The sequence below is a fragment of the Physeter macrocephalus genome, chromosome 11, assembly GCF_002837175.3.
Source record: "Physeter macrocephalus isolate SW-GA chromosome 11, ASM283717v5, whole genome shotgun sequence".
NCBI classification, from domain to species: domain Eukaryota; kingdom Metazoa; phylum Chordata; class Mammalia; order Artiodactyla; family Physeteridae; genus Physeter; species Physeter macrocephalus.
The window spans coordinates 67,155,981-67,182,424 of record NC_041224.1 but is presented as its reverse complement, the minus strand read 5'-3'; the positions used below and the strand labels follow the sequence as shown (position 1 = coordinate 67,182,424).

Here is a 26,444-nt window from a genome sequence, read left to right as displayed (position 1 = left end):
ATCTGCCTTCTGACTTTATTCAGATGAAACTGTTCTCTAAAACTTTTCTAAAAGCTGCCTACTTGCTGAGTCCAACTTGTACAATACAAATGTTCTGAGTGTGTGCTATATGCCAGGCACCATTCTAGGCACTAGACATTAAGCAATAACCAAGGTGGACAAAAATCCCAACCCCTATAGAGCTTAAATTCTACTGGAGAAGTCAGACAATAGACAGGATAAATAAGTAAAATGCATACTACATTGATAAGAACTATGGATTAAAAAATAAAGTAAGGAAGAGGGACAGGAAGGACTTGGGGAGCCATCTTAGATAAGATGGCCCAGAAAGGCTTTACAAGTGACTTGAATAAAAACCTGAAGGAAGTAAATTAGCTAATAGCCTACAGTTATAGGGGAAGATTATTCTAGGCAGAGGGAACAGTGAGTGGGGAAGCCTTGAGGTAGGAGTGTTTCTGCCTTTTAGAAATAGCCGAGAGGCCAGTGTGACTGGAGCAGAGTATACCAGGGGGAGGGGTAATAGGCTCCATCAGTGTTTCTCAGAATTCACTGCACTTATGAATTGCCTAGACATCTTATTAAAATGCAAACGCTGAGTCAGAAAATCTGAGTTAGGGCCAGAGATTCTACATTCTAATAAGTTCCCAAATGATGCCAGTGCTGCTGGTGTAAGGCCGGTACTTTGAGTAGCAAGGGACTAGATCGTTAGGATCTTATGGGTCAGAGTAAGCACTTCAACTGTTACTCTGAGTGAGGTGGGAAAGCATGGGGAGATTTTGAGTGGAATGATATGATCTGACATTTTAAAATAGTATCCCTGTGGCTGTTATATAGAGAATAGAGTGAAGGGAGCAGGGGCTGAAGCAAGGAGACCAGTTACGGTTCTAAAATAATTCAAGTGAGAGATGATGACTCAAAGAACTTCACTGGTGACTTTGACAAGAGTATTTTTGGCAGAGTAGTAGGGACAAAAACCTCACTGGAGTGGGTTTCAAAGATAATAGGAATGGGGGGTGTTGAGAAGTATAGAATTCTAGATATATTTTGAAGGTAAGCCAAACAGGATTTGCCTGAAAGACCAGATGAGATGTGAGAAGGGAGAAGAAAGCAGTTAAAGACAGCTCCAAATTTTTGGCTTAAGCAACTGAAGGGATGGAATTGCCATTAAATTAGATGGGGAAAACTGAGCAAGTGGAGGAGGGAATTTTAGGAGCTCGGTTTTAGAGATTTTAAAATAGAGATGCTTATTAGCTATCCAAGCAGAGATGTCAAATAGGCAGCTTGATACAGGGCTCTAAAGTTAGAGTCTGTCTACACTAAAAAGAGACACTTGGGAGTCAATCAACCTATTAGAGCTGATATTTAAGGCTGTGAGAGTGGTTGAGATCACCAAACGAATGAGCACTGTGTAGGTAGAAAAGAGAAGAAACCTGACACTTGAACTCGGGGATACTCCAGCATTTACAAGTCAGGGAGGAGAGGAAGAGTCAGCAAAGAAGACTCAGGGGGGTACCTGAAAAGGTATCAGAAAAACCAGAGGAGTTCAGGGTCCTGAAAACCAGGTAAAAAATATATTTCAAGGGAGGGGAAGAGATGAACTGTGTCAAATACTTTTGCAAGATCCGGTAAGATGAGGTCTGAGAAATGACATTGGATTTAGCATGGAGGTCATTGGTGACCTTGACAAGAGTTGTGAACACTTATCTCCTTTGGGTTGGGTTTAAGAAAGAATGAAGGGAGACCAATTGAAGTCAATAACTATAAACAATTCGTTCCACTATAAACAATTGAAGTCAGCAAGTACCCCCTTATCCATGGTTTCACTTTCCATGGCTTCTGTTACCTGCCACGGTCAGCCATGGTTGGAAAATATTAAATGGAAAATTTCAGAAATAAACAATTTATAATTTTTAAAGTGCCCACCACTCTGAATAGTATGATAAAATCTTGCACCATCCCACCGTGTCCTGCCTGGGACATGAATCATCACTCTGTCCAGCATATCCCACCTGTTAGTCACTTGGTAGCTGCCTGTTATCAGATGGACTGTCATAGTATCTTAGTGCTTGTGTTCAGGTAACTCTTATTTTACTTAATAATGGCCCCAAAGCGCAAGAGTAGTGATGCTGGCAATTCAGATATGCCAAAGAGAAGCCCTAATGTGCTTCCTTTAAGTGAAAAGGTGTAAGTTCTTGACTTAATAAGGAAAGAAAAAAAAAAAGTAGTAATATGCTGAGGTTGCTGAGATCTATGGTGAGAATGAATCTTCTATCTGCGAAATCGTGAAGAAAGAAAAAGAAATTTGTGCTAGTTTTGCTATCACATCTCAAACTGCAAGAGTTATGGGCACAGTGCATGATAAGTGCTTAGTTAAGATAGAAAAGGCATTAAATTTGTGGGTGGAAGACAGAACAGAAAACAGGGTTCAGTATATTGGGGATCTTGGTACATACCACCCTCGGGTCAGGTCCATAAAGGAAAGGAGAAAAATGAAGTGGAATCAAGAAAGTGTGTTTTTTGTTTTGTTTCCAGATAAGAGTAATAATGCCACATTTTGTTTGCTGATTAGGCTAATCTAGTAGAGAGGAAAGAATTGGTGATGCCAGAGAGGGCAGAATTGCTGAAACTTGTTTTTGAGTAGGCTAGAGGGTGTGGGATCCAGGGCACAAATGGAAGGGTTGTTGGCTTTAGCTAAGAGCATGGACAATTCATTCATTGGAACAAAGGGGCCTTTTTTTTTTTTTTTCAGTCTTTATTCAACTTGTCATCTCTAAGGCATTTGCTGCTTTTGACCACTCCCTCTGATTCCTATCCATTTCAGTCAAGGGATTCACAGGATTGGTACTCTTTCCTAAACCTAGTTTTCATATTTTACTGAAATAAGAATGTGCAAGAGTTAGTAACTTAAAAATTGATGGCACAGTTGAAATGAAGAATGACAGTGAAAGAAAAGACATTGTAAGACATCCAAAATGATTGAAATATTTGAAAAACAAAGCTGCCAAGATCAAACTGGATCTCTAACGGCAACTCTTCAGAGGACATAATTAGCGTTGAGTTAATAACTTCTCCTATCTACCCTTTTTCACAGGACCTCAAAAATGTAGGAACCTCCTAATTATAATCCTCTATTTTTTATAGAAGTGTTCAGAAAAATAAAATTTCTGTCCTTTCAAGGACAGTCTGAATCTACTTTCATTCTTTTCTCAGTCCACTGTAATCTGGTTTTTATTCCCATAACTCCACTAAAACTGTACTCCCTTGAAGTACAGGGAGTACAGCTGAAGTCCTTCAGATCTTCAGGTTTAGCAGATACTTTTTAGCCTGTCTTATGTGACATCTGCAACTTTTTGCTTGTGTAATAATCCCTTCTCAAAAGTCTTCCTGCCTTGGCCTCTGTAACAGTATTCTCTCCTAGATTTCTTAACGCCCTCCTTAGTCTTTCCCAGCTCGTCTAACACTTGCTCCTAAAATGTTGTTCCAACAGAGTTCTATCCTGACTTTTCTTCTCACTGTCTTTCTGGAGAATATCTAGCACTTCCCATTATTTCCATGAGCTGATGCCTCCCAAAATATCTCCTGCCTTTTCTTCACTTCTGTTCTCTCAGGGCATGTTTCCAGTTGTCGGTGGGACAGCTCCACCTAATTATGCCATGAGTGTTTCAAACTTAGCATTTTCTCATCTGTCTTTCTTACACACACACACACACACACACACACACACACACACACACACACACACACACACATTCCAGTTGTTACATTGGTTAATAGTACATTATCACCCAATCTAGAAACCTCAGAATTACCTTTGACTCTTCTTTTTCCCTCACTATTTATATTCAATCTGTCATTCTTCCACTTAATTATCTCTTAGCTTTGTCTCCCCTATTCTCCTGTTTGCCCTTGTCTCTCACTTAGGCTATTGCAGTAGCCTCCTGAAAAGTTTCCCTTTCTCCTATTATACCCTGTTCTTTCTACCTGTAATAATGTTGTTTACCTGATGAATGCCTCTTCATCTTTTAAGACCTCCTCTGTAAAATCTTTCTTAACATTCTCTCCATACATATAAAATTCATCATCCCCTCTACTGTACCTTTATGGCACATTTTACAGACCTCTGTTTCAGTACTTATATTGCATTGTAAGTATTTTCTGTAACCCTATGGAGTATACATTCTCCCAGAATAATGACTGAATATTACTCTCTTGTACATCTTCCTCCACCTTTCCCACTACCTGCCCCAAACCCCAGACTCCCTAGCGCATGGTGTTACTTTTATTTCCATTCCTTTATCTAAATGCGACAGGGTATAACTCAGTCTAAGATCCAACCGTCATCTGTACCTTCTCGTGTCCATTTTTCAGAAGGATGAGATCTGGTTTGCTGACTCATCTGGAACAGAATGATAGGAACAGAAAATGTATATCTCTGATTTATTAACATTTATATCTGAACTTACTGAACTTGATAATATTGTTCTTAGATGATCTCATTGTCAATAAACACTATAATCCAAGAAGGAGTAGCCTATGGAATATACTGTAAGAGATATTTCTTATGCCCTTAAACAACGCTTTCTTTTGTGATAGGGGGGAAAACTACCTCTTCAACTCCCATTCCTGTTCTTTTCCATTAATAGTATTTTCCTTTTATTACATGAAAAGGAGATACATGAAACTAGCATATAAAAGTTGCATGCTCAGAACTAAAATGTAAAGTCTACATTGAGGAGAGAGGTAATTTGTGGGGGAAAGATTATAGTTGTTATTTAGTAGGAGATTTCTTCATGGAACTGACCTGATCCAATCAAGCACTGAAACCTTTTTTAAAATGCTCTATAATTGCTATGGAGACATTGTTTACGTTTATACAGAATGAGGTGGGGGAATTAATTCAAGGGCTGGCATGTGATTTTGCTGGCAGTGAAATTTGTCTTGAACCTTGGTAAGTAGGAGATTTTGATGCTGTTGATACTGAACTTTTCCACTCTGCCTATCATTCTTCAGGATAACCCACCCAGAGGTTCCATATAGTAGTGGAGCCTCATCATCCACAAATAATCCAGAATTTGTTGAGGACCTCTCCCAAGGTCAGTTGCTTCAGAATGAGTCTTCAAATACAGCAGAAGGCAATGAACAGAGGCACGAAGATGAGGTAAGCTGAAGCATCTCCTCCTGTTACTGGTCTCTGAGGCTTCTGAAGAAGCAGTCAGCAAGGGAGTTGATCGAGGTGTTCATCCTCTGGCCTCCTTACATTCTGCAGAATATTCTGTTTTATATTTCTTGTTTCATATAGAACCATATTAATGGTTTTAATGATACAGAGACAAGTAGACTCTTCTTTTTCCCCTACCTAGAAAATTTATACCTACATCAGATTAGATGCTCAACAAATGCTTACTGAATGAGTTGCATGATTTAATTAAGTAAGTAATTAGGGCTTCCCTGGTGGTGCAGTGGTTAAGAATCCGCCTGCCAATGCAGGGGACATGGGTTCGAGCCCTGCTCTGGGAAGATCCCACATGCTGCAACTAAGCCCATGAGCCACGGGCTATCTAACTACTGAGTCTGTGCTCTAGAGCCTGCGAGCCACAACTACTGAGCCCGCGCACCTAGAGCCCGTGCTCTGCAACAAGAGAAGCCACCACAATGAGAAGCCCACGCACCGCAACAAAGAGCAGCCCCCGCTCGCCACAACTAGAGAAAGCCCACATGCAGCAGTGAAGATCCAACACAGCCAAAAATAAATAAATAAAATAAATAAATTTTTTTTTTAAGTAATTAATGAGGAGTCTGCATGCCCTTACTCAAGACCACACTCTGCTCACCAAACCCTGCAGCATGGAGTCATATGTGCCCAAAGGGTTCACACGACTTACCAAGTCATTCATTGTCCCATAGGGGGTATCTTTTTCTAATTCACACAGAGGTTCTGTATGGACCTGGGCCATCATTCCCTTGTTGGACTTTCAGTGTTCCTCACAAATGACTGATTACATTGTCTATGTTTTAAGGTACTCTTTTTTTTTTTTTAGCTATAAAAGAGTACCACCATTGACTTTTGTCTTTGTTCTTATTTTGAAAGAGCTGATTCTTTTTTTTTTTTTGCGGTACGCGGGCCTCTCACTGTTGTGGCCTCTCCCGTTGCGGAGCACAGGCTCCGGACGCGCAGGCTCAGCAGCCATGGCTCACGGACCCAGCCGTTCCGCGGCATGTGGGATCTTCCCGGACTGGGCCACGAACCCGTGTGCCCTGCATCGGCAGGCGGATTCTCAATCACTGCGCCACCAGGGAAGCCCAGAGCTGATTCTTTTTATGTTGGCATTCTTAAAGATTATGATGAATGCTTAAAGCTTCTTAAACATCTTAAATCCTTAGTAGCTTTAATGTTAAATGTTACTAGGTTTACAAAACAAAACCAAAAAGAAAAACAAAAAAACTGATACCAAATACACCATTTGCCCAATGCTGAATTATTGTACCATTTTATATATATTTCGAGGAGTGCAGTATGGTAATTAATATTTAGATATTTTTGTCCCATTTGGCTTATCTTTCTCTTCTCTGAAATAAAAATTCTTGTATCCATAAAACTTTATTAACTGATAGGCTATGTGTATTTGTAAAATTATGAAGCAAAAGTACCTTGCATCCTGTTTAAAAGGACAAAGAAAAAGGCTGTGGTAAAACTATAGTGGTACTTAAGTCCTTTAAACTTTTTTGGGGGCGATTTTGTCTTTTGATTTAACTAATAACATATAAAGACCTCTGCCTTTATAAAATAAACATCTTAAGAAATAAACCAGGGCTTCCCTGGTGGCGCAGTGGTTGGGAGTCCGCCTGCCGATGCAGGGGACACGGGTTCGTGCCCCGGTCCGGGAGGATCCCACATGCCGTGGAGCAGCTGGGCCCGTGAGCCATGGCCGCTGGGCCTGTGCGTCCGGAGCCTGTTCTCCACAACGGGAGAGGCCACGGCAGTGAGAGGCCCGCGTACCACAAAAAAAAATAATAATAATAAAAAAAATAAACCAGCAAGCCAAAGAACTAGTATTCATTTTGGATATGTTATGGTTGATGAAATTTTTCTAAGTCTTAGATATTAATTTTTAAATCTATAGTGCTATTTGCTATGGGAAATAAACTGGTCTTTGAATGATATCAATGAGAAACACCCTTCATGAATGATTTTAATCCTAGTACTACAACTTGTCTCTTCTTTTGCCCAGTGCATGTGACAGCATCTTGTTCTGATCTACTGTAGCAATGTCTGCTTCCCTGGCACAGTGCTGTATATGTCCTGCATTTCTCATTTAGAATATTCCCCTGTCAGGAGTCAGGATTGTTAAGTGCATATGAAGGCCAGAGCTTATGTGATCATGGTACCCCTTATTCTTATCTGTTGGGATTAGCACTAAAATAGCCCCTTAGTGTAACATTGTGTAGTATGGTACATAAAAAGTTCTGCAGGTGAACCATCTGGAGTCCCTTCTTGAAAACTGCATTGCAGCCATTTGTACCTATAACAGGTTTGGAGAGCTTTGAATATCCAGGGCCTTAATGGTAGCAAAATGCAATTATTAATCCTGTTTTGTTTGTTGGTGTTGATTATTGTGTTATTTGGGGAAATTTTTGTTGTTGTAACTTGGTTTGGGTTTTTTTATTTTTTCTTGTTTTGTAGCAAAGAAGTAAACGAGGAGGTTGGTCCAAAGGAAGAAAGAGGAAGAAACCTCTTCGAGACAGCAATGCACCCAAATCCCCCCTTACAGGATATGTTCGGTTCATGAACGAGCGTCGAGAACAGCTTCGAGCAAAAAGACCAGAAGTCCCATTTCCAGAAATTACAAGGATGTTAGGCAATGAATGGAGTAAACTTCCTCCAGAGGAAAAACAGGTAATTGTTCCTATTCCTGATCCTTTGCTTGGTTTTGATTATATCTCAAAAATAACTTTTGTCAGAAAAGCAAAGAGAATGGACTGTTGATTCTTCAATTTTGTCATGGGCCTAGGAGACCAGAATAGCAGGGTCTTTCATAGCTCTTTTCTCCACAGTGGTTTTTATACTCTTTCAGGGTCTGCTGCAGGGACGTGAGCAGGAGGGACTCTAGGATCCGGATCTCCGAACCAAAGCAGCTCCACTTTTATTTGCTTTATATGCTGAGAGTTCATATAAGATTTTTGTAAAAAGTAGTTCAATATTAAGAAATCTATCAGCATGGTTTATTCTACCAAGTTAAATGAAAAGTCATGAGTTAACTGAGAAAAGTTCTTTTGAGAAAATTCTGATGTTCACATAAGAATTTTGTTTAAGAAAAAGATTTTACTGCTTTAATAAACTTTTTAAACTGGAGTTCTGGCAAATTTAACCTACTATGAAAAATAAAGCAAGAACTATTTGAATTCTCTTTCCTCTAAGACAGAAACTAACCCCATTGCCAAACTGAAACAAATCCATTTGTTAGATTTGAGAGGAATTAAAGACAAGTTAGCCACGAACTGGTTGAGATGCCACAAAAGTGGTGTGATGGTAGGGATTGTCGGAGAGGTTAAAAGTTCCCAGCATTTTCAGTATCTGATATATGTCTATATTTCTCTTATGTCTTACACTCTTTAAAAAGGATTCCAAACAAACTAAAACCAAATTGAAAAATACTCTTGACAATTAACTGAATTCAAAAAATTTCAAAGAGATCAGATTGAGTTGCAACTTGAAGCTCTGTGTCTGTGGTAGCAAGCTAATAGAAAACAGAGTATATCATCCATTGTTTTAGCTGTAATGTATAAATGGATTATGAGCTGTACAAAGTAGTTACTCTTTTCTCTTTAATTTTTTTATTTCAAAATTAATACACGCTCATCATTTAAAATTTTTTCAGACAGTACAGAAGTATATAAGGAAAAAAGCAAAAGTCATCTCCAGGGATAACCAACAGTGATAACTAACTAGTTAGGCAGGACAAGGGGTTTTGTGTTTGTTTTTGTTCTTAAATTTTTATTTGAAAATAATTTTTCAAATGTACAAAAAGTTACAAACATAGAATAATACAAAGAACACCCAAATACCCTTACCCAGATTGACCTATTATTAACACATTTTCTCTTTTTGCACATGTGCTCATACTCTCCTGGGCAGGTTTGGGCATGTGGTCTCTCTTTTTCTCTCTCTCTCTCTCTCTCTCTCTCTCTCACACACACACACACACACACACACACACACACACAATTTTTTTCTGAATTATTTGAAATAAGTTACATACATCATAGCCCTTTACCCTTAAATATTTCAGTGTGAATTTCCTAAGAATAGGCATGTTCTCTCACTTAACCACAGTTTAGTTAACAACCTCATAATTTTGTATTAACACAATACTTTTATCTAACTTACCATCTATATTACAGTTTTGTCAGTTGACCTAACATCATTCCTCTGTAACATTTTCCCCCTCCAGTTCAGATTCCAGTCAGGGGGTCAGGCTCTGAGTTTAGTAGTCAAATCTCTAGATTCCTTTAATCTGGGATCTTTCCACAGCCTTTCTTTGTCTTTTATGACATTGATATTTTTTTAGGAATACCGTCTCTCCCTCTTCCTCCCCCTCCTTTTTGTTTACTTTCAACAGAACGTTCTTCATTTTATATTTGTCTGATGTTTCCTCATGATTAGATTGAGGTTACGCATTCTTGGTCAGAATACTGCATAGGTGGACGTTGGTCCTTCTCAGGGTATCGCATATGCAGGGACACAATGTCTTTTATTCCTCATTGGTAATGTTAATTTTGCTCACTCACTGAAGTTTTTTACTGTCCCTTATAATTAATAAGTAGTCTGTGCAGAGACATTTTAAGAACATTCAAATAGTCTGTTCCATATCAAAATTTCCCCCTAGATTTAGCATTCATTAATAACTTTTGCCTGATCTAATATTTACCGTGATGGTTGCAAAATGATGATTTTCCAACTCTAGCACTCCCTCCACATTTGCCAGTTGGCCTTCGGCATTCTAATCTAAGCAAGAGCCCTCTTCCTCCCTCCATTTATGTACCTGTTTGTTATTTATTTACAATTGGCATAGGCATATGAATTTCTTCTTTTCCCAATGGTTTATAAATTATTACTATACTTGAGTATTTTGATACTTAAATTGTCTCAGATTTGGCCATTTGACCCCTACATCTGGCTCTTGTGTAGGACAAGACTTTTAACATAATTTCTAACTCTTGTCTGTGTTCATTTAGAAGAGTATTTTTATACTTTATTTCTTAAACCTAATGATGAATGAAAAGTACAAGGCATTAAACAAAATTATCCTAGTAGATCAATGAACTTTGTTTAAATAATTAATAGCACAAAGCATGTAGATACAGGCTCTCTCATAGTAGTCCATTTTAGGTCCGTAGGGTGAGGTCATTCTTTTTTATGTTCCTTGTATCTCCACTCTTCTGGCTCTTAAAGGCCAATTGATGTATGAGATCATCTCCTCAGAGTGGGTTGGGGATAAAGAAACAAAGTAATATTCCATCCTTTCCCCTGGGAAGATTAAGTGTGCCTACGTGGTGTTCAGTCTTCTTGAGGACTCTAGGGCCATGTGTAGTTCTATCTATAGGATTAGTAGAAGAACTATAATCTTCTTGTGAATTTTTTATGAGAGTGACCTCAATAGAACTTGTCTTCAATAAGTTAAGAAAGGCAGTAGTCTAAAAAGTTAGAATCACCTATTTCTTTTATAACTCAGAGATTATATTTTATTCTATTCACATGACTTTTTTTTTTAATTCTCAAAGCTTATCCCACTTGTACTTTTCTTTCCGTGTGCTAATTATCCTTTGCTTTCTTCAAAGAGTTCATTGGTATTTTACCTCAGTAAGACCTATTTCTTGAAAATAATTCCATATTTCTTTCCCAGCGCTACCTTGATGAAGCAGACAGAGATAAGGAGCGTTACATGAAGGAACTGGAGCAGTATCAGAAGACTGAGGCCTACAAAGTTTTCAGTAGGAAAACCCAGGACCGTCAGAAAGGCAAATCTCATAGGCAAGGTATCAGAACCAGAACCAAATGTATTTGTAGTTTGTTTTGCATGATGGAGTGTCACAAAGCCAACTATTAGAGTAATAATATAAAAGATAATGTTTCTATCATTTCTCTATTGTACTACATTCACTTACAAGCATCATCTTGGAATTTTATTAAAATCACATTGCTCTCATTTAGAAATTTCAGTTGGGTTTCCATATCCAGTATCAACAATTTGGCTTGTGCTCCAAGACCGCTTTTAGTTGTCTGTGCTTTTCCTTCTATTTCCAATTTAGTCCTTTCTCTACCTCTAAACAAATCTGTCTGCTACACTACATAACCACCTTGCTGTAACACCTCTAAGCCTTTCATGTGATCATTTCTCCCAGCTTCCAGTGATCAGTCATCCTTTTAATTCACTCATTCACGTATGTGTGTATTCAAAAAATGTATTGAACACCTCCTGTTACATATCAGGATCTCACCTAGGCATTAAGGTTGCAAAGGTAAACAAGATACAGAAGATCCTGGTCTTCATGGATCTTTTGTTTTCCATTAAAATTGTTCATCACACTCTTAAAATATTGCTAAAAGTTCCCCTTCTTCAGGAAACACTGCCAAAGAAAGAAGCCCCACTCATAATAGCCTGTCATTCCTGAGCTATTGCGTCTTCTCCACATTTGGGCATCTTGCCAGCTAAACTGTAATGTTGTGCAAACATCCTTTGGCATGTATTTCCTGTCCACTCTCCCACCCTGTTCTCCTCAAAGGTAAGAACTGTGTCTGCTGTTTCTCTTGTGTCTAACTGCATAACCTGTAAGATGGGATTCCCTTTAACTTTTGTTGACTGATTAATAAAGCTATCAGAGAAAATATGATGTTTTGAGAGACCACATATACCAGCAGTTTTTGTAGCTTAGCACAGTCATTTCCTTAGGTTTTGTTATTTTGTTTTGTTTTTCAGCTTAATGTTCTTATTCTATCATATTTTTAGATGCAGCCCGACAGGCCACTCATGATCATGAGGTAATTAACTTTCTGTCTACATAGCGTGTGTGTGTGTGTGTGTGTGTGTGTGTGTGTGTGTGTGTGTGTATGATATATGTATATAATAATGATGCTGTTTGAAATGCTATTGGACTGTTTTTTAACGAATGGCAGAGTATTTCCTATCCTGTAGTTAGGATTGGGTTAGTTGCCTTTAGCTCAAGGATTCTTAGCATATGGCAGACACTTATGTCATGAGTCTGTCCTTGAACTAAAGCCCGTAACTCTAGTCCTTTCTTATGGTCCAAGAATTTTATTGGCTTTAAATGCTGAAGATGGCTGGAATTTGGAGTGAGGTATAGAAATGAAGACCAACTAAAAGCTATAACTTGACCATAATTTATCATCATCAGATACTTTATTCTGACTCTCAAAAAGTTGTTACTTAGGGAATCCAGCATTTAGTTAAAATGAACTATTCAACTTACAGCATCTACAGACCACAAGTGACATTATCTTGATTACTATGCCTACTTTCCTCACTGGTGCATATTTGTTTACTGGCCTTTTCCCCTCCATTGGTTCAGTCTCAGCAATAGGATTTAGACCTGTGTTCCTGTATAGGACTGAGGCCTGTGTGTGTTGGCTCTGCTGCATAGAGAGCTTTAAATATATATGTAGCCTATGATTAATACATGGTTCTAAGAAAATAAAATTTGTGGTAATTTCATGCATGAAAATGCTCAATGACTCCTCATTGCTTACCAAATCACATTCAAACTCAGCAATCAGGGTTTTCTGTAATTAAGCCCCAATTTCCCTTTCCAAATACCTTAACTCCCATATTTCCCATATATATCTTATGTACTTAAAAACCTTTAATACTCACTGTCCTCCAGGTGCCCCATCCTTTTCTGCCTCATGCCTGTGCTCATATTCTTCCTTTCACGAGAATACTTTCTTTCCCTCACTCATTTTTTCTATTACCCTCTCCCATCATCCAATTTTGCCTCTAAATTCTAGTCATCCATCAAACCCTATTTCAAGTTCCATTTCCTCCTTCAAGCTTTTCCTGTTTCCTCCAACTTCTTTTACACCTCACAGCTCTCTATATTACTCTTACGCACTTAGCTGATCTGGCTAAGGTGCCAAAGTTACTCAAGTGCTTCTGTTATTAACACGCTTGGATTATAATCTCTTTGAAGGCATGCATGGTCTAGTTCCATCTTGTACCCATCCCATCTAGCATGATGCCCTTGCATGGAAGAGTTCTTCCATAAATACGTATTTGTTTTTATACAAAACCCATTTGTTGAAATAACAATGGATATTTACACAAAAAGAATTTTCTGATATACTCTTTTGCATGTATTGGGTTTTTTACTAAATCAAGGAAATCATTTCTTCAAAATAATAATGTATTTATCTTGGAGTTGTAGTTATCATACCTAATTTGGTATTGGTGACCTTCAAAACATAGAGAAGACTTTTAGATTCACAAGTCAAATAGATTTATTACCATCCATGAATTATAAAGTGAGAAGCATAGTAAATATTAGCATTTTATTCTTCATATAAATCCTATATAAATGTAGTTATATATGACATCTCTGTGTTTCAATTAGGATGAAATCTTTTTTTTTTTTTGCTTGAGAAACTGTATGTACACTATATATTTTAAATCATAATTGAATAGTGTTGCAAGCTTTCCATATTGCCAAATACTTATATAATTACTTATTTCTCCTTCCTTTGTGTGCCCAACCCACCAATATCATGAAATTACCAAAACTTCCTTTTTTCCCTATTAAGCATCCTTTATAGCTTCTCTATCCTTAATGGTTACAAAAGAGAGTATGAACAGTAATCTAAAATATTAGAGCTCCCATTTTCTAGTCAATGACTGACTCCTTTCATCACTATGGATTTTACTGGCCAAACCATATGTGGCATTTTTGCCTCTCATAAAGTTAATAGTTTCCATCAGAAAAGATTTAGTAAACTTAGTCATAGAAGCTGCTGCTACTGATTTGAGAAATGAAGGTTTTTTAAAATACATTAATTAGTATGATATGAATTTCTATGATATATGAAAAGGAATAAGTCTCTGTGTGATTTCCCTGTTTCAGGATTAGACTCATGTGAAACACAGAAAAGGAGGGAGTAGGTGGAGAGCCAGCAGTAATTTCTCAAATGTGTATACAGTAGGGTCTATAAATCTGTTGTATGCCCACATCAGGATAAAGCTCTCTTAGTAAGGTTGTTGACCCAATTAATGTCCCCCACTTTATCAGTTTTTATTGAATAATATCTTACTAAACTAGGTAATTTCAAAAGAGTTGCAATAAAAAAAAACCTCTTTGACGATTGTTAAACATAGTTACACATAACCTCTTAGAGTATAACAAGAGTTAAGAAAAATAAGAAAGCACTACAAGTGGAAAACAAAAGGAGCCACAGAAGCCCCCATGGAAAGGAGGAACTGAATCAGACCTTAAAGATGACCCAGGTTTTGTGGGGCACTTCAGATATATTTATATTCATATATATATATATATATATATATATATATATGTAAAATGGCTTGAGCAGAGTTATGAGGAAGTTAATAAAAGAGCAAGTACCTTGCAAAGTGCCTAAAACATCACAGTTTCTAAAAACATGCTTATTTCCCTTTACTTATCCTATTAGGAATAAAATGGCAAATGCCGTAAAATAGTCTTCGAGCTCACTTCAAAACTGCTAAGACCTCAGAAATCCTCCCAACTGACCCCCTCATTTTGCCGGTGAGGAAAATGACGCCTGAGACAGGAAAGTACTTCCCAGAGTCACTTATTGAATTAGTTAGAGGCAGAATTGTGACTGAAAGCCAGGCCTCTGTAGCCCGGTCTTATTTAGCACTCCTGGCAGCACCTGCCACGTTATATGGAATAAACAGTGTTGCAAGTTAAAATGGGCCAGGTTGCCTGTGATGTCAGCAAAATTTGTTGCCACTTGAGACAGAAACGATTTGATTTGTGTGTATGTAGTAAAGAAACCAATTGTATTCCCTAATGGAACTTAGATTCCTAAGACATTGTTGCCAAGGCAGTTACTGGAGAGCATATTAGAGCCAAAGAAATGCTGACCTGAAAGCCATTCAAGCCATTCTGCATAGCAGTGGGGCACTTAAGCCTGGTACACAATATTAAGAGCATTCCTTACGGTAAAGGGCACTTGAGAGAAGCATATCACTCTCTATGAAATTCTGGCCCTGAGCCTAGATCACAGCAAAATAGTTTCAGTTCAAAAGGCCTCTGTTCTCTTACCCTCCACTCAACATATAGAATGAAAACCAAAGTGAAGAGTATTCTTGCTCCTCTCAAATCAAAAGCCAGCCTGCTAGACCCAGGAGTCAGTCAGTGTTACTCTCAAGAAAGTGTCTAAATCTCATGTGAGGACTAAGATAGAAACCATAATTTTGTTTCTCCTTTAATTTATGGGAAATGACAAAATGACACTCAGCCTGAACAAATTAGACCCTTTCAATGAAGAGGTAATGAAATCCTTATGATTTTAATCCCTTGAGTGACCCTTGGAGCAGCTTAAGTATATCTGAGCCCCCAAGAGGATCCTCTCCAATGCCAAGTAATGTACTCAGTAATGGAAGAGTGCTGATGGTTTTTATGACGACTCTTCAGTTAAGTAGAATTCTCTGTTGCCTTTAAGAGACTGAACAGTTTCATTTAATTGCTTTGGTGTTTCTTTTATTGCACTCTAAGAATCTATACCAAAAGGCAGTGTGTTAATGCACCTATGTGGTGCTGTCCCTTGCCCTTATGTAGTTAGCCTGGTTTGGTTTGGACTGCTGTGGCAAGGAAGAGAGCAGAATTACCCATCTGAGCAGACTCTAGGCCTTGGAGAGGGCTCTTGGTACCATGGTAATGGGAGCCAAGCATCCCGGCCTACCCATCTGACTGGCAGATATTCAGACCTATGGCTAGGTAAACTGATCTCATATAAGCCTGTGCAGTTAACTAAGAGACTGAACAAGATGGGATGATAAAATCATAAGGCCTTATCCTAAGTCATTTATGGACTTATGCTTATATCCGTTATGTCTTGTATAGTAACAGAGTTAAAGAATATGGTAAGCCAGGAGAGTCGATTGAAAGTCACTGAGAAATATGCCTAAGATACCTTCTGGAACCAGCCTTTCTTGTCCATACATTAGTTCTCTTTGAAATCCACCAAGAGCTGGCTAGAGGTAGAGCTTTGCATGTTGAAACTGGGGCTTTCAATTGTAATTTTGTTGTTCGTTTTTAAATTGTTCTGGAAAACTTCACTTTCTTTCTTTAAGAGATAAAAGATAGGGTAAAAATTAAGTGCTGTGAAAGTGTCTTCAGATAAATACATTGTTTTTCAGACTTCCATCTTAGAAGTCTCTCTTGATCAGCTGCCATTGGCAGGCAGCTCACACAGCACAGCCCCGACCCCTAAGGTGGCAGACACCAGTATGAAAACAGGATCTTGGCTGTCAGAATTCCCTCATAGGCTGTTAAGTGCTTAACTTTTCTGCTGGGCCCCAAATCATATTTGCGTTCAAAGATAAAAGACTAGTGGTGGCAAGAGTAGGAAAGATGCATTCTATCTCTGGCATTAAATGTGTTTCTATAGGAATGATTTCTAGATTTTTTAAACTGTTCTTTATGTTATAAAGGTTTTGGAATCTTCAGATTTCACTAGCAATTTCTTCAGTACTCATTTCCCACTGTTCTCTTTACCATCTTATATTATGCAAGATTTTAAATACTGCCAAGACACTTATAATTTATGTTCTTAATGCTTTCAACTTCAAATTCATTGTAGAAACTGCAGCCAAAGCATTTTGAAATATTGACTTTATTCACAAGGATCATTGTGGAATATATTTTGCAGTGGTTTTGTGAGACTTTTATTTTTAATGGCTTATTGGTGAATTAATTTTAGGTTTATTATTCTTTTCTATCTCACATAATCCTTGGCATTTTCATACTTAGAGCCCAGTTATTTCTGGATTTTTGGTTTTGTTTGTTTGTTTTTCCTGTGTCTGAAGAAAGTCTAAAAGATCCCCAACTATAGGCTGCCCTTGTAAAATAAGTAGAAGTAAAAGTAGAAATCCCAATGGAATACCATTATTATTGCTCATGGCTGGCAGATGTCTGCTTAAAATTCTTATTGTCCACTCTGCAAATTTAGATGGCATAATCCTATCTCAGAGAGCACTTTATGTGCATAACGAATAGAAGCAACAGAAAAAACACCTAGAAATTCTCTTTCTTTATTCCTACCTCAACCACTTTCTTCACTGTATACTGTTGACTATTCAAAGCACAGAGATAAGAAATGGTTTCCAAAATCTCCATTAGGGAAGTTTATGTAGGTTTGTTTTAAGGTTTCTCATTGCACAGCAGTTGTCACCTGAGAGATCTGAATATTTGACCTGCTTGAGCTCTATGAAAGTTTGGTTCCAAAGAAAAGGTGAATACATTTTCCTCACAGCCTCACCTAGACTGATTCCTGCTCATCCTACTATTTCTTTAAGGAAAACATGACCATTGTGCCTTTAGGCACTACTGTTTAATTTAGCTTCTGTTTAAGAATTAACTATTTTGTTACTCTTGATTCACAGAAAGAAGCAGAGGTAAAGGAACGGTCTGTTTTTGACATCCCTATATTTACAGAGGAATTCCTGAACCACAGCAAAGGTGATTACCAAAGGATCGTTTTGTGTTACTCAGGTCTATGACAGGGGATTTAGTTGTCGGGAGGAGTTCATTGCTGAAAAGCAACGGTAGTGATATTCCAGACCCTGGGACTGGTCTGGAAGAAGAAAACTGCTTCCATTTCACTCTGTATTAAAAGCAGCTACTCAGAGACCCGTGGAGGACAGCTGAGCCAGTGTTGTCAAAGCTGCTTTAGTCTCTGGATCAGAGGAAATAAATATACATCACTAATTCAGTTGCTTTCAGGCTCTTAGCCTAGAACCCTTTGTACAAATGAAAGCTTACATGGACGTCCAAAATATAAAATAAATACGAGTAAAGCTGACCCCACTGCAGTAAAGATGTGGACCCACAGCTGTGCTTGCCCAGTCTCCCAGAATCCCCCTGTGGAACCCCTCAGGCTTCTCATTGCACAGCTTTAAAAAATCAAACAAACAAACAAATAGCGGGAATTACAGCTGTTCCTTGCAATCTTAAGTATAGAATATGACCAGCTTTAAGAATTAAAATAACTCTGGGGAGCCAGGCGTTTTATTGCTGAAATTGCTATCTGGAAGGCCATAATGAGAATAGGGACATGAGGAGGGGTAGCTAATTAGAGACAGCTAAGCAGGACTTCCTGTAAGAATCATCGGGACTCCTCAGAGAGGCTGGTATTACCTGTGTTTTGTGGGGGTTTTGTCCTCAGCTCGGGAGGCAGAGCTCCGTCAACTTCGAAAATCCAACATGGAGTTTGAGGAGAGGAACGCAGCCCTGCAAAAGCACGTGGAGAGCATGCGCACAGCGGTGGAGAAGCTGGAGGTGGACGTGATCCAGGAGCGGAGCCGCAACACCGTCTTACAGCAGCACCTGGAGACCCTGCGGCAGGTGTTGACAAGCAGCTTCGCCAGCATGCCCTTGCCTGGTAATGTCATCCCTAGTTGAGCCCTGTAAAGTGGCAGGGGTGGGGGGAGGTGCTGTTCATGTTGGTACTGGTGTGGTGAGGCTGAAGTCTCACCTCCAGAGGAAAATCAGTAAACTCGGGGGTCTTTTCCTCAGAGGTTTTTGTGGGCCATGTAATAGAATCTCAGTATTGGTTAAAATCATCCAGAATTTCAGGCTCTCTGCTCAGTTAAATTTTTCTTCCGTTATATTTTCATACAGTCTACTTTCTATTAAGCTTAATTTGATATTTTGAACAGTGGAAACTGAGTAATATTAAAGTACTGAGTGGAGCACTTTTCTTTTTTTTTTTTAAATTGTGGTATAATTGACATATAACATTGTGTTAGTTTCAGGTGTACAACATAATGATTCGCTATCTTTATACACTGTGAAATGATCACAAGTCTAGTACCATGCATCACCATACAGAGTTACCAAAAAAATTTTTTCTTGTGATGAGAACTTTTAAGATATACTTTCTTGGCAACTGTCAAACATGTAGTACAATATTATTGACTACAGTCACCATGCTGTACATTACATCCCTATGACTTAATTTATTTTATAACTAGAAGTTTTTATTTCTTGATCCCCTCCCCCAACTCACCTATCCCCCCAGAGCATTTTTCTGATGTATATTTGCTTGCTTTGTAATATTGTCTTAATGGGAAGGAAAAGGAAAATAAATACTAGTATTTCTTATGTACTCTTTCATTTTGAAAATAGTCACAGCAGAGCTGGGAGAGTCTTTAACCTTTTGTTCTATGCAACTACTCCTATATACTGCACAGCAATTATATAGCCCATCTGTTTATTTAGAGTATGTGGATTAATTTCATTTCTTTGAGGTCTAAAAGTCTCTCCTCTGAAAGTAAAATCTTCTCTATGGAGCAGACCACATTAGAGTCAAGTTTCTTTCACTGTGGAATCACTGATCTGTGTTATGCTTGAACTGAATGGGAGGATTTTCTTACTTTCTCTTCTTATCTCACTTCAGGAAGTGGAGAGACACCTACAGTGGACACTATCGACTCCTATATGAACAGACTGCACAGTATTATTTTAGCTAATCCCCAAGACAATGAAAACTTCATAGCTACAGTTCGAGAAGTTGTGAACAGGCTTGATCGTTAGGGAATGGTGAGTGCTCACTGACATGATTCGTACGTGCTAGCGTGTCATGAAAAATCAGATGGCATTAGACTTTATCAATACTGCTAAAATCCTGGAATTACATTGAATAAGTGAGTTGGAGACTCACTTATTGGCACTAATGGTCAGTCATCAGGTATCATCACTCAAATTCTTATAGAGATAGGGTACCCTTTAGTATGTCATTCCACAAAATTGACAGCCCTTTGGTCTGTCAGTTAAATTGTTCCATACCTACAGACATATAAACTGTGTGGAAATCTTGGGGTTGGACCATACAATGAGTGGCCATATATGAATACTAAAACAAGAGTGGATAGCAGGATATGCTCCTTAGAATGGCTGCTCATGGGCTTGGATTCTTATTTATTTGTCTTGCAGGTACATGAGCGTACTCACATACATACTCATATTCTAACATGGTCTGGACCTTGAGCAACATGTGCAAGAATAAATAAAACCCATGATTCTTTATCTAATGAGGCCACATCTGCCAGCATAGACAAAAGCAGTAGTCTTTATCCTTCTTGTCCAAGCCCTCGAATAGTAACTGTACAAAGCAATTTATTATACTTTAGCCTCAGCCGTGCTCTGATGGGGAAAGGATTACTGTCCTTCTAGTGAGTAGCCAGATGGAATGGACCATACTTCTAAGAGATGGCTGGACTCCCTGCAGAATAAAGAAATGGCATTACTGCTGCTGTTTGTGAAGGGAACAGCTTGTAAATCTAGGCTTGGGATTTTTAGGAGCTCATCATCCTTCTCATTTTCACACAGTGTTTTCAATTAGCACTCTTGTAGGCTTGAAAAGAGAGAGCTGGGAGAAACAGTGTGGAGGATTGTGAAAGAACACAGTAATTGATAACGTGGTGTCTCCTCACATAGGTATAGGGCAGTTATTGCAAGTTCTGAGCCAAAAATGGTTTTCCATTTTGAGCATTTGGCCAGTAAGACTCTCCTAAAGCTTTATCTATCTTAAGGATATACACTGTAGTATCTGCTTTCCGAGGTGTCTTTGAAAACCTAGAATGTGATGATTATTCTTGATTTTAACCTACAAATATTTTGCCCTTGAAAGAAACAGTACCTGAAAATGTGAACCGTTTTATTACCGCAGATTCTTACAATCTAGCCATGTAAACATAACTAAGAATGGATAGTTCTCCATACCCTCTGAAACTGTCAAATGAAACAATTATAAAGACTGTGATTAACACTAGCTTGCCCTCATTGTACAAATATGTACAGACAGCTAGGCCTGATGTCCCCAGCATTCATGGTGCAATTAATTACTCTGACATGAGCTTGGCAAAGGTTTCTTCCATTGTCAGGACCCAGTGGGTGAAAGGAAGCTAATGGTCTACAGCTTTAGAGGAGCATATGAGAGCTGGAAGGGGTGTTTAGAAATCTCATCATTTTACATATGAAGAAACTGAGTCCCAAAGAGGCAGAATCTCTTGCCTGAAAATACCTGAGTATGTGGGTGCAGAATCCAGAACTAGAACACATGTATCTAAACTCAGTGGGGTTTCTAAAATGTTGATACAAGGAGGTAGGGATGGGTGTAAGGGGAAAGCACTAAAAAAAGTCTTAGAATGAGAGCATTAAGATAAATGGGAGGTAATTAGGAAAAAATTACAATCCAGCAATTATAATGTTATAAAATTTTGGTCAGCCATTTTATAATTATTTTTATAGTTATACAATGGAAGAATTACCCCAGCTGTCATCTTTCTTTGTGGCTAACTTGTACTTAGAAAAAGTGGAGCTGGGAGGAAGTCATGGGGGTGATTTCATATTGACAGATGACTACTGTATATAAACTATCAAAAGCCATATGTTGCTTGATTTCATTTGAACCAAGTGATAAATATTTGCCTGTTTGAGGATTGGAAATATATATATATATGTGATTGCATTTTTATCAATGTAAAAATGTATTCATCTTATGCACACAGTACATCCCTATCCATGCAGAGGGCCTAAGATTTATACTTGAAGAAAATTGGTTTTGATTGACCAGGACTAAAGTAAAATACTACTTTTTCATCATCAGATTTGTCCCTGATACTTGCTTTTCTGTGTTCGGCCGGCAATTTTCCACCCTCCCCATTGTGGCTGAGCTGGAGCAGGGCCACATTTTTCATTGAAATGTTGTCTAAAATGCCTCAGTGAGGTTGGTTGCTTGCAGCTTTATGAGCTCTTTAGTTTACATACACCCTGCTACTCACCGTAACCCTTTTTTTTTTTTTTGGCCACATAGCACTGGGTGTTTATTCTGCATCATAATAATAATAAACGACACTGTGAGCATTTACACATGCCGGCACATCCTAAGTACTTTACGTGTGCTGGCTCATTGACTCCTTGCCACAACTCCATGAAGTTTTTCTTTTTTCCATTTAATTTAATTTTGTTTTTTTATTAATTTTTACTGGAGTGCAGTTGCTTTACAATGTTGTGTTAGTTTCTGCTGTACAGCAAAGTGAATCAGCCATAGTATACACATATCCCGGTCTTTTTTGGATTTCCTTCCCATTTAGGTCACCACAGAGCACTGAGTAGAGCTCCCTGTGCTCTACAGTTGGTTCTCATTAGTCATCTATTTTATACATAGTATCAAGAGTGTATATACGTCCATCCCAATCTCCCAGTTCCTCCCACCACCCCCTCCCCCTTGGTATCCATATGTTTGTTCTCTACCTCTGTGTCTCTATTTCTGCTTTGTAAATAAGAACATCTATACCATTTTTCTAGGTTCCACGTACCTTAACCCTTTTGAAAATAGAGCAAAGCATTGTTTTAACCCATAGCCCTAACCCTTTCTGATCTGTGCTTACGTTTTGGTGTCTTTTTTTTTTTTTCTCCCAATTCTACAGGTCTTAGAGCTCCAAGATGTTCTGTAAGTGGTTTTGCTTGTTTGGAATGAGAAGCCATCCATGGAAATTTGAATTGAGTGGAGGCAGAGAGGGAGTACAGATTACACTGCTTGTGAAGGAACTGTCAGTTAAGTTAAATGCCTTCACCCCAGGAAGCCATATGAGGGAGCAACAAAAGGAACATGTATGTGAACTTCCTATGGAATCGTCCTCGTGAAGCTTTGACCGTGTACAGACACTCTCCCAAGTCTTCAGTTTCCTATCATTTCTATTTCTGTTAAAGTGGGTCTGCATATATTCTGCTGACCAGGCACCCCTGAGACTGGCATCTTCTGCAGCAGAAAGGAAGCCTTCTTATTGTTCTGCTTCATTCAGATTGGACTCTTTTATCAGTGGCTCTGTGGTTTTTTCAGTGGTTTTCCTACCTTGCTGTCACTTTTTTTAATAACCCCCACTTTGGGAGGTTATTTTTTTATTTCCTTCACCCCCACCAAGCTAGACATCTCCATTTTCTGACCTCTTGGCTTTGTTGCTCAGCAGGGATCTGAAGGAGAGTTTCTCTCATTGGACAGGCCCAATCTTCTCCCATCATTGTCCTGCTGTGACTCCAAAGAAAGGAGCTTCTTGTTGACAGTGTCCTGTGGAGTGAGGCTCTGTTTCGTACCCCACACAGCGCTCAGTGGGTGCCAGCCCTCGTGGAGGCTTTGTGGTTGCTGCCCTGAAGGAGAACGCTCTTTCCTTCCTCCTTGGTACTGCCTGCTGTTTTCTGAGCATTGCTCCTGCACATACCCTGCGTCCCAGCCCCAGCAAGCCTCTTCTGTTCTCATCTGTTGGCAGTGACTTGTGGAATATTTTTGCTGAGGAAAAGGTCATTGGTAAACAGGACAGAACGAGAAAAGTAGTTTCTCATTTGGTATTGAAAAAAATCCTAAAGTTTATCATAAGTGAAAACAGAGGGAATCTCTCTCTGCTTGAGTTGTACCCGTTCGTGGATATGGATGGGTGGAAATGCCATTTAGAATAGCCTCCAGCTGATGGAGAAGGACACGGGGGAATTCTCATGTCCTTTGTCTTCCTTCTCTAATCATAACTGCAGAGTCTGTGTCAGAAGGACGGGCTTCCCTTCCTTCTCCCTGCTTAATTAGTAAGTGATTTTTTTTTTTTTTTTAAACACCAAAAGGGAAGAAGGGTTTCTGTTTCTCACCTCAGGGTTTGGTTTTGTTGTGTTGTGTTTGGATGCTCTGGAGCACAAGGCTGATGGTTGCAGCTGAGATCTTTGGAGCCAAAGCAGGGCATGCTGAGCCCATTGTCTAGGCACCACGCCACCGAAGGTGGGTGGAAGTGTGGCCCCCTCACAATATGCTCACAGGCCAGGGTGCAAGCCAGAAACCCCCGTCATGTTGCTGCATCATCCTGTCTTCTGAGCATCTCCTCCCCTGATTTCTTTCTTAACCCAAAGGAAATAAAACAACAACAAAAAACCTTTTTGAAAATTCTGACACAAACACACATCAAATTTCCACGTACCAAAGCCCATGTATCACCACTTGGCAGGCTTTTAGAATAAGAGCCCATCATTATCTATCGCTGTAAACCTAGCCAACTCACCTGCTCTTCTCTATTCTCCTGTTTTCCTCCTCTCACCTGCCATTCCTGTGACTTCTTTCAGACTCCCTGCCTGCTAAGTCCAAGCTGGAATGCACTGTCTGTGGCAGGACATCCAAGCCAGTTCTGGAAGTTTGTGTCTGCCTTCTGCCAAATACTTTCTCTCCTTTCTTCCTCCTACTCTCTGTTTCTCCTTTGTATCAGTTTTGCACAGCGTTCTTAGCAGTACCGTAGACCAGGAAAGGCTGTAAGCTGGTCCAAAGACCATCATTCTCCTGAGTCTAGCTAGGATACCTGACATTGACTTGAGACATCTGCATATTCAGGAAAGCACGAGATCTCGAGAAAGCCTACAGTCTGAAAACATTTTCACAAAATAACAGCCTGCTTTTGACATGCTGGCTGGCCCTCCTAACAGCGACACACCTGACTCACTGGTGGCTGGGATTCAGCTGCCACAAAACAAGCAGGTTCTGTGAAGCAGGTCTGCGTCACGTTCTCTCTCGTCTGTGCCCAGCCAGGAGGTAGTAAATGAGGTCACAGGCTAACATGATACCTAATTCACATTTCCCAGTAAACTTGTAGATGTTATTGCACTTACATGTTCTTCTCAAGAAATAAGTTGTTGCCTATTCAGTGTTACAGATTTCTTTCTTTTTATTGAAACACAAGGAGCAGCTGAGGAAAATGAGACAAAGTGTTTTATTTCTGACAAAATAAAATTTTAGAAAAAAATTTGTGTACATGTGTTTGAAACTGTTGAAATGCCAAGTTTTCTGTACAAGTGTTTTTGTAATTAAACTTTTAGATTTTCTTTGTTTTTTAAGAAGTCGATATGCTTGCTTGACATTTGCCTCATTAAAACTTTTCTGTGTTGAATCCACCCGATTCAATTTTACCTGCATTGCCTTTTCATCTTAAACACTTTGTCAACTCTACATTAATCATCAAGTCTGTTATGCTTTTAAAGCAGTAACACATTCATTTTACTAATTGCTTATTCAAAATGTGTCTTAGCCTGTTTGAGAATTCAGCTCTCTTAATGTATGTTATAAGAATACAATGAGTTATAATTCATTTTAATGTAGCAGTAGTATTCTGGAGGCAACTTGAAAGAAGTCTGATGTTCTTAAAGTCAGTGACTTCAGTCCCCTTGATAGGAGACTTTTGACTTCCTTTTGACTGAAGAGATAAATTGTCCTTAAATGCTTGCTTTTAAAAATAACCACTACTTCACCAATCAAAATCATTTTTAAAGGAAATTTGTCACCTACTTCCACCATGCTTTTAAAATCCTAGGGGTGAGCTCACCTGGCTTCCAAACCCTGCAGCTCTCCAAGTAGCTAGTTGTGTGGCATTGGGTGAGACTTGCTTTGTTCCAGCTTCAGTTTTCTCATCTGACATGCCTCAGCTCTCTTACACTTGTTAGAAAGATACAATCAGGTAACAATCAACCATGCTTTGGAGGATATGAAGACTCTGTTACATGAATGTGAAGAATTATTGAGGTAACTCAGTTAGGATCAGGCTTGACTACATTTAACAGAAACTCAAATCAGCAAAAGCTTGAATAAGAAATTTCTCTCTCTCACTGAAAAGTATTCCAAAGGTAGGCAGTCCAAGACCAATATAGAGGCTCCTGTCTGCACCACAATATGGTTCCTTTCTCAAGGTCACCTCATTGTCCAAAATAGCCACTTGACCGTCAGCCATCATTTGAAATTCCTGGCAGCATAACGAAAAGAAAAAACGGGCAAGGACAAAGTGAGCAAACTCAGCTGAGTCAGCACCCTTTAAAGAGCCTTCCTGGAAGCCACACTCAACTTCCAGAACGCAATCACATGACAACAGCTAGCGATATGGAAGGCAGAGGAATGTCGTCTTTCCTTGGACATTACTGTCCCCAATAATATACAGGTTTTAGTAAGGAAGGAGAAAATAAATACAGAGTAGGCAGCTAAGTTAATTTCATGACTCACATATGTGACTCCATGCATACACTAAGGCCAGCTCTGCTATATTAGTAAACAAGATGCATCATCCTGGCTTTGCCTCTTGGCCATCGAGAATGACCATGTATTTCCTTGGCACCTTTTTCCCCCTTAAACAGAAAGCTGACAACTTGAGTTAGCATTTCCTGTT

General features: G+C 39.0%; 1 protein-coding gene across 5 annotated transcripts in view; it reads left to right on the top strand.

Moving 5' to 3' along the window:
• HMG20A (high mobility group 20A) overlaps positions 1-25,185 on the top strand; it is a 77,359-nt gene extending 52,174 nt beyond the window's left edge. For all 5 annotated transcript variants that reach the window (XM_024128859.2, XM_028495269.2, XM_055088126.1 and 2 more), the window contains 8 exons: positions 5,011-5,158; positions 7,682-7,894; positions 10,902-11,034; positions 12,006-12,037; positions 17,649-17,724; positions 18,431-18,646; positions 19,664-19,806; positions 22,698-25,185. In XM_024128859.2, coding sequence (XP_023984627.1) covers positions 5,011-5,158; positions 7,682-7,894; positions 10,902-11,034; positions 12,006-12,037; positions 17,649-17,724; positions 18,431-18,646; positions 19,664-19,800 — 955 coding nt within the window. In that variant the 3' untranslated portion in view covers positions 19,801-19,806; positions 22,698-25,185. The remainder of the gene's footprint in view (positions 1-5,010; positions 5,159-7,681; positions 7,895-10,901; positions 11,035-12,005; positions 12,038-17,648; positions 17,725-18,430; positions 18,647-19,663; positions 19,807-22,697) is intronic.
• The last annotated feature ends 1,259 nt before the right edge of the window (positions 25,186-26,444 follow it).